At 56.8% G+C, this 8,846-nt stretch overlaps 1 protein-coding gene across 1 annotated transcript in view; it reads right to left on the bottom strand.

Annotated features, from left to right (window-relative positions):
* Nucleotides 1–8,846, bottom strand: part of ACAA1 (acetyl-CoA acyltransferase 1) — a gene marked incomplete in the record, with an annotated part of 12,326 nt that overhangs the window by 2,318 nt on the left and 1,162 nt on the right. The window contains 6 exon segments of the mRNA XM_014584347.2: nt 122–312; nt 1,650–1,730; nt 3,036–3,134; nt 4,893–4,935; nt 5,242–5,321; nt 7,721–7,778. Coding sequence (XP_014439833.1) covers nt 122–312; nt 1,650–1,730; nt 3,036–3,134; nt 4,893–4,935; nt 5,242–5,321; nt 7,721–7,778 — 552 coding nt within the window.

The raw sequence follows: 8,846 nt of genomic DNA, 5'->3' as shown, positions 1-8,846 counted from the left end.
CAGGGGTCAGGGCAGGGCTGAAGAGCGGCCCACAGTGACCAGCAGGGGCGCCTGGTCTGCTCCAGGGTAGAACCCAGCACGGTCATGGACCCTCCCTTCCCCTCCCCCAGCCCAGCCTCACCAGCCGTGGTGGAGCCACCATCCTTGAAGGCAGGCTTCAGCTTGGCCAGGCCCTCCATGGTGGTGTTGGGGCGGATGCCCTCGTCTTGGGTCACAGTGACGCTCCTCTGGGTGCCCTTGTCGTCGTGCACCGTGGTGGTCACAGGTACAATCTCGGCTTGGGAGCAGCCCTTGCTCTGGGCCCTTGCTGCCCTGCCAGTACCGTGGACAGCCAGGCTCAGGCTCCCCTGGGGCTCCTTCCTCTGTCCTCCCTGTCCTACCCCTGCCCCACTGGGCAGCCATGCAAGCTCAGGCTTCTAAATTTGGGGACACACCCCCGGAGGGACTGGAATGAGGCGTTACGGGGCCCTTGTCCACATCTGCAGACTGTGGTCAGCCCCAAACTCGAAGGGGAGGAGGAGCTTTGGAGGTGGGGCTCCCCTCCAATCTTAGAGACCTTTGCCCAAACCTGCTTGGTTCTCTCTGTTAACGTAAGGATGGAGCCCCAGGAACCTTTGCTCTGCGTTCGGTGAACTTCTCTGCTGGAACCTAATGGCTCGATTTCATTTGGTCCCCAGTTCCCATACATTTTAGAGTGACATACAGTAAACTGATGTATTTCTGTTTTTAAACGTTTTAAAGCACAAGGAATTTGGGGGACCCTTGCAATCATGTATAGAATACAGTGTCTGGGGCATTCCAACGTGAAGGACTCCAAAGTTTCCAACTAATTTTCTTTTTTTGGAGTGGTTTTTGCGCAAGCGCTTGCCAAACAGAGAGAAACAGAAAGCAAGAAATCACCCCCCCCAGGGGGGATGGCCATGCTGCAATCCCTTCTCCATTCTCCTCTTGGGATCTTGGGCACGCACGCACATGTGCCTGGTGTCAGTTTAAGCCACCAGGTCTGGGACTCGAACTGCGGTCAGCTACATGGGAGTGCAGCGATGTAGCCATTGAGCCAACTGCTGGTCCCCCAACTAATTTTCAATAGTTACATGAGCCAAGTGGCTAAGATAACTGCTCAGAGAATCCTCTCGGGACCAGATGCCACACCCTCGGCTGTCCCCTCTGGACAGCGGGGCCTTGACAACCTCAGCCTACCCCTGCACAAAGGCCTGAGCTCCTGGGTTTCCCTGATGGCAGCCCCAGCTCCCACCTCAGGAGGCAGCCCAGAGCCAGGCACAAGCCAGGAGCCAGGATGCCGGGGTCCTCGCACTGCAGCCCCCATACTCCGGGCTACCCAGACAGGCCCATGCCCACCATGTCCAAACCACAGCCAGGAGAAACAGAGTCCTGGCCCTTGCTCTGCCCCCAGTGAACAGATAGGGAAACCGAGGCCAGCTAGGGAGATGATATTCTAGTTGAACGGACAGGGGCAAGACCTGAAAGTGCTAGCAACCGGCAGTGGCCCTGGCCCCCCAGCGCTCACCTGGGAGCACGAGACAGAGACCTCCCACTGCCCAGCCGTCCTCAGAATAGCTCCCTCTCAGGCCACCGAGGGTAGCCTCGAACCTCCAGCCCTTCCAACGTCTCATCTGAGCAGTACTCACTTCTGCTGGGAAGCCAGTGCAAAGGCGTCCTGCTTCTCCCGGGAGATGCCGAACCGCTTGGCCACATTCTCCGAGGTTATCCTAGAACACACAGAGCAGACAGCATGGGCACGGGTCTGCCAGCCTGCGGGACTGGGCCAGGCTGTAGAAGTTGTGCTTGAGTTGCCAGCAGGTGGCATGGCGGTTAAGGCGCTGGATTCCCAGAGGGCTGCCTGCAGTTGGAGTCCTAGACCTGGTGGCTTGAGGACCATGAGGGGCACATGTACAAGTGTGCCCAAAACCCTGAGAGCAGAACGGAGGAGAAGGGACTGCGGCGTGGCCGCCCCCTCTGCGGAGTGATTTCTCACTTTCCCTCTCTCTGTGGCAAAACAAAACAAAACACTGTGCTCGAACTCCGGGTCCCGGGCTGTAAGCAGGGGAGGACAGGAGGGCCAGCCCATGCCAGACGGCCATGATGACCGACTACACCCTGGGCAGGTGGAGAGGTGCAGATGGGGTGGAAGAATGCTGGCAGGATCCTAAGAAGATCATATCCCAAAGAGACACCCCCCTCCAGAGAGGGTGGGCTGTATGGGGTTGACTGTAGAACCGTGCGTCCCCGGGCGAACTGCCTCAGCACAAAGAGGAGTGGCGGGTCTGGCTGGCCACTCGCAGCCTGCTTTTCCATCACCTCAAAGAGAACTGCTTTGATCTGGGGAGGTGACATCCACGGCCCCTAGGAAAGGCCAAGCTAGGCTTTCCGTTGGCCTTGGCTGGGGCCTGCCGTCATCCTGGGAGTCCAGAGCCTTAGCTGGGCCTTCCGCCTGGGCCTCTGGCTTTACAAGGTTCACTTGGAGATACGCTGTGTGGCAGAAGGCAAGGCACCGCCCTCTCCCAGCCTCAGTCCCCTCAGGCCCCCACCGGAGCCAGGACTCTCTGCCACAGCCCCAGGGGACAGACCCGAAGCTCAGTGACACGGGCTGCAGAGCTAAGGGACAACATACTCGTCGCACCTGATGGGACCCGAGCTCCCCATCAGCATCTCAGCAATCAAAAGCGCCCCAACTTTCCAATTTTCTAGCCCCCCCGAAACTTGGGATACAGCTGCCACTGTCCCTCCTGTGACTGAGCTCCTCAGGGTGGGAATGGCTGGGTGGCCATGTTCAGAAGTCGGGTGCACAGAGGACCTGGGGGCCGCAGGAAAGGGAAGCCCAGGGCAGCGTCAAGCCCCACCCTCCCCACCCCAGGTCAGAGGGGAGGAGAGACAGAAAGGTCCCTGCAGAGCAGAACACGCCCAAAGGAGAGGCCAGAGCTTGGCACTGCCAGCCAGAGCGGGCCAAGTTCTCAGCCTTGCTCCAGGCCAGGTGGGGAGCCACTAGCATGGGCACCGTGATGGCAGGCACTCACCCCATCGGAATCAGGCAGTCTCTGGCCTTCTCTTTCTCCATCAGGCGTGAAGTAATGTTTCCGGGATTCCCTCTGTCGGCCAGGGACATGGACTCCACCCTGCGGAGGAGGGAGGAGGTGGGCTGGGCCCGAGCAGGACACCCCAGGGACAGCTGTCTACTTGGCAGGCACTGGGAAATAGCCAGGGAGCCCTCACTGGCTGTGGGGGAGCTGTGGGCTGGGCGCTGGGTCAATAAGGCAGGGCTTGGGTGCAGGGCCACTGAGCGGTCTCTACGGCCAGGGGCAGAGCACTGCACGGGCCGCGCCCTGGGGCAGCAGGGCCTGGCTTCCCCAGGTAACCGCCATTGGCAGGTGTCGAGGAAAGTCCTCTAGGGTTGGCCACAGTGGAGGAAGCTCAGCCAGCGAGGCCCCGGGGCCCTGGATTCAGAGGGGCGGAGGGACAGAAACGTACAAGTAACCCCAAAACCCGTCAAAGAGCAATCTGGCCTACGCAGACCACATGGTACTGAGCTAGAAGTCGGGCTGCCCGTCCAGCATGGCCAGCAAGGGCTTGGGGGGGGACCAGAAAGTCTGCCAGGCTGGTGACAGATCAGCCGTGTGCCAGCACTACTGTAAACTCTTGTCGGGTAGGAGAGGCCTTCCAGCGTGTTGGTCACGTGATAAACGCTCCCCAGTGTCAGCTCTTGTCCCTGCTCCATTTTATCTCAGTCTCATCAGAGCTGAGGTAGGGATCCCCATTTTATAGGGGAGGACACTGAGGTCCGGAGAGGCCATAAGTAATCTGTCCATGGTCACCCAGCCTCGATCCAAAGTTGGCAGTCTGCCCCAGAGCCCACCCCCAACCAGGACGGCCTGGGACCCCCTTCACAACCGAATCCTAAGGGGGACAGTCAGCCTGTGGTGTGGGTCAGTCCTGGCCCAGGCCCTGAATATCCTCGGACCACCGTCCTTACCCTGTTTGGGAACTAGTTGCCTGCCAAGAAATTCACGAGGGTTCCAGCCCCTCTCCTCAAATCACCCACACCACCCCTCCCCCACTATGACGAGGACATACACGAAATCAAAGAACTGAGGCCCTCGCCCAGCCGAGGTCCCTGTCACAGCCTCGGCTTTATTCATGACTTCGGACGAGGGTCGGGATGACCCAGTGCCAGTCAGAGCCAGCATTGCTTCCTATAAACATTTAAAAGAGGATCTGAAAGGCAGTGGAGCATGCTGGGGCCCTGGGGGTGTCCCGGGCCTGCCTGCGCCTTCACGACCCCACCCTGCCAGCACAGATGCGCACAAAGCCCGGACCCCAGGACCCTGCCCTGCCCGACAGTTCTGTGACACCACGTCTTGCACCCAAAGATGGGGTGACTGACCGAACCACCATGGATGTCACTGTGTCCCTCTGAATTCAGTGGGCAACCAGAAGTGTCTACCTTGGTACCAGGGTGGGGGACCTGGGCACAGACAGCCTAGTGAAATGCAGACTAGTTACCATGCGGGCTGCTCCCCCTGGCTGTAGGGAGCCAACACTGCAACTCCTCACTCAGGAGCACCACAAATGGAGGGACACAGAAGGAAACCCGAGGGCTATGTCTTCCCTAAATGCTTGCCCACGTCTTCTAGCCGGACAGATCGCCAAGAAAGCATGCCTCCCGCCCCTGCCGAGAGTCATGAGCAACCCCTGAGCAGCCAGGGCTGAGGGTCTCTCTTAAGCTGCATTTGCACCTAAGGGGGCTCTGAGCATTCGGCTGCCTCAAGGGGTGAGGGGAGAACCCTGAAATCATGGCCTCTGAGAACTCAAAGAGATCAAAATTAGTTTTATTGTCAGAAGTTGATTAATAAGCTCTGGCAGAAAGAAGTTCTTACCCACAGGCCATGCCAATGTCATAAGACCCATTTCTGATGCCACCTGCAACAAAAGCATTTCATAAACATCCTTCGCTGAAGTCCAGCTGTTCTGGGAGCGGCGGAGCCTCTGCCCCACCTGGTTGCTAGGCGGGACTTGGTCCCAGCCTGAGAGTTGGAAGACACCCAGGAGTGTCCAGAAAAGACTCGGGACAGTGGCAAGGGCTGCTCCTCCACTCTTTCTGTGGTTACAGTTTTCTCAGGAATCCTTATTGCATCCCCAGCAGATAGCAACTTTGCTGACCCAAACCCACGGGGCCAGGACTGAGGCCAGGCTACGGCAGTGGGTGACCACCCGGTTATAACTTACCAGCTATGTTGGCCACCGCCTGCAGCCCAGATGAGCACTGTCTATTGACAGTGGACAGAGGCACGGTCTCTGGGATGTCGCTGAAACAGAATACAAGACCAGAGTCAGCCCCCTCTCCCGAGCTGGGCTCTTGGGGAAAGCAGGTCTATGCTCTGGTCAATAGACTGTCCCAGTCGGGTACAAAGACCAGGGCAGCCCTGCCCCCATGCCAGGCCAGTCCATGGGATAGGGGTGAGCAGCTCATGGGCAGACCCCATCTCAGCAGGCATCTACTCTCCAGGACCCCACAAGGCATGCCCTTCCATCGTATAATTCTCTCCAGCCAAAGACCAAGCTCAGCCCAAAGCAAAAGGAAGCCTGTTTGGGCCCCAGGAATCCACCTTTCTCTCCCTTTGAAGATTCAGAAATGACAACTACACATTTCTGTTTCCCCCAGAGAACAAAGAGGACAAGTGGCTGGAAAGAGCACCAGAGCCAAAGAAATGTCTGAAGTATGAGGCCAGAAGCCATCCCACCCCTTAGCCTTACCAGTAACCATATGACTAACACTGTATGTCCCCTCTTTGCTTTGAAGCCTATTCCCACTGTGTGAAAACCCTGATGGGCACCACTTGTCCTAATATCCCCTGCTCTGGTGGCTTCTTCAGTATCCAACCTGATCCTCCCTCATCCATGGGCTGAGTTCTCCGGGGCCCAGGTCCATTCACGAGCCAAAATGGCCACAGCAGAGCAAGAACGAGAAACGTTACCTCAGAAACTGGGCGATTTGGGCCACGATTGCCCCGGCCCGAGGCTCAGCCCTGGAAGTTAGCACAGTTGCCCCTCCCAATATAAGCTGCCTTAGCCAGCAGTAGAAAGCCCTGGGGGAAATTTCCAGGCCCTTCCCAGACTCAGAACCTCAGGGAGTAAAAGTACCTGGTGATGGTGGTGTAAGACCAGGGTGGGAAGCTCTGAGCTAGTACCCAGGCCAGACCTGAGACCCTTTCGGGTGGATGACCTCCTAGGCCCGTGCAGCCTGTTTGACCCTCCCAGTCAGGTCCTCTGGCTCCCTGTTAGCTCGGTGCCATACTCTACCCAATCCACCAGGTGTTCACTAAATACCTACTTAGGGAGCCCGAGGCACCACCTGAGGGATGTGGAGATGCTTACAATAATTGTGCCCTAGAGGATGCCCAACTAACAGACAGAAAATGAATCAACTAGCAGGGACTGAACTAGCAGTGCAGGATGGCAAAGCCTCATCTCAAGGAAGAGCACAGGGATTCTCAGGTTCAGGCCTGAGAGCTCGGGGAAGTCGTGCCAAGATGGTGAGGCTGTTTGGGCAGGGTTTAGCTAGAGCAGAGAGAGGCAGGGACCTCGCCCCGAGGGGACAGAGTGAGCAGAGTAGACAGTTGGCCAAGGCTGGCTGAAAAAAGGAAACGTGAGGGCAAATAAGTGAGTGGGGGACTGGAAGGTCGGTCTGATGCCAGATGCTGGGAGGCCTTGGACTCCAGGCTCAGCCATCTGGACCTCTCCCAGATCCTCGAGGTTTTGTTTTCTTGTCCCATCGCTGGCTAGAGTTTGTTATTTCTACTCCATGCAACTAGAAATACAAAGCTACATGAATTTTATTTAACTTATTTATTTTAATTTGACCAGAGAGGGACAGAGAGACTACCAGGTCTGGGACTCAACTATGGTTGACCTTGTGGGAGTCCAACACCCTTAACCACCCAGCCTCTACATAGTATTTTTTTTTTCTTAAATACCACCATTATTTTGTGCCACTAGTTTTTTTTTTTAATTATGTATTTTATTCATTCATTCATTTTAATTTGACCAGAGGGAAACACAGAGCGAGAAAGAGAGAAAGCAAGCCGTCAGGTCCAGGACTCGAACCATGGTTGGCCATGTGGGAGTGTCCAGAGCCATAACCACCACGCCACCTGCTGGTTCCCTCTCCATCGTTCTTAACTCTACAGATGAAGACAACCTAAGCATTTCTCTCTCATCTTGGGACCAGAAGTGTTGACGTACACGTTTACCAGGGCTTCTGGCTACCCTCCCCCAGGGTTCTGCCCTGTCTCCAAGTCGCTGCTGATGGGATGTGCCAAGTCCCCAGCTTGCTCAACTAGCAAACAGGCTCAAAGTCACTCTGCAGCATGCTTACATGGTATTTATCTGACAGACCATGACAGAGTCCACATTTGCAAAACACAAGCAATGAGCTGGCTCTGGCTAAAACTCCGGCGAGAAGAACTTTTGCTCTAGTACCAAAGGCCCTTTGTGTCCTGGCTCAGACTCAGTAATACACCCTCCCTTCAAAGTAGGGGAAAGGTTAGGGCCACAGAGTAGGGTGCCAAGGGAAGGAGTCTGGCTGCCTCCGGGTCTGGTGTGCGTCCAACCTGATCCTCCCTCGTCCATGGGCTGAGTTCTCTGGGGCCCAGGTCCACTCACGAGCCAAAACGGGCAACGCAGAGTGAGAACGAGAAATGTTTACCTTAGAAACTGGGCGATTCGAGCCATGATGGCCCCGGCCCCAGGCTGCAGCACATTTCCTGTGGATAAGAAACCTTTACTGAGTTCCAAGTGGTGGTCTGGATATGCAGGTGCAGGTGTGAATACCAGAGAGGAGACATTCCAGGTCTTTCAGCTATCCCTCCAGGCTCTGGAATTTCAGTTTGGAACGGGAGGAGACAGCCATAGAACAGCCCCAGTCCTCGAGGCTCCCCAAACTCACTTGCCCGGGTACCTGGCTGTTTCAAATCAACACTCACTAGGCAGGGGGGCTGCCCTTAAAGGTGACATGCAAGACCTTAAGGAAAGAGGAATGCGATGCAAAACTTGGAGCCTAAGGAAACTGGTCCTGTGAGTGAGGAAAATGCATTTCTGCAAGTGCACACCTCCCCCGGGCTGTCCTCTCCCAAGCCCTGCTCTCATTCCAGAAGGTGGAACAGTGGTTCTGGACCTAGGTGTGGCATTGATCCGATGCGGATCTCACCATGTCGTCTCGTTATCTTTCGAGGCTAGAGATGGAAGGGGAGAAAAGAAGGTTGGACGGATGGCCGATGCCCTGCTGCAAATTTCTCCAGCCTCAGTTTCTCCACCTGTAAGTAAGGGGTTGGACTCGATGTTTGGGACACTCCTGTTCTGTCTGGCACAGCGGGATGTCAGGATAAGTGGAACACCTCGGTCTGTCGCCTCCTACAGTGTCCTCAAACCCAGTGCCAAGAGCCTCAGGGAGAACATCTGACATTTGAGATCTCTGCTTTCTACCACACTTAACATGCACAAAGCGCCTGAAGAGGGCGCGAGGTGGGGGTCTCACTCCACGGAGCCAGAGGACGGCCCCTCAGTGAGCAGGTGTGCGAGGAGCGCTTGGGAGGGATGGGATGGCAGGGAGGGCCCAGCGCCGGGCCTGGGCGGTGTGCTCACCCACACAGATGTCCCCCAGCTGCTCCGGCCTCAGCTTCACGTCCTGGAGAACCGCGGTCATGACGGCCGAGAGAAGCTCGTCGGGGGTGGTGTCCTGCAGCAGGAAGTGCAGCGCGATGATCCCTGCTCTCCAGTGCCCACCCCAGGGAGACAAAGGGCCACAGCGCGTGCCGGGCCGCCTCTGGCGCCGT

This window comes from Tupaia chinensis, unplaced genomic scaffold (assembly GCF_000334495.1).
Source record: "Tupaia chinensis unplaced genomic scaffold, TupChi_1.0 Scaffold146584_1, whole genome shotgun sequence".
In the NCBI taxonomy this organism is placed as follows: Eukaryota; Metazoa; Chordata; class Mammalia; order Scandentia; family Tupaiidae; genus Tupaia; species Tupaia belangeri.
Note: the sequence above shows the minus strand (reverse complement) of the source record. Positions and strands in the feature narration are given on the sequence as shown.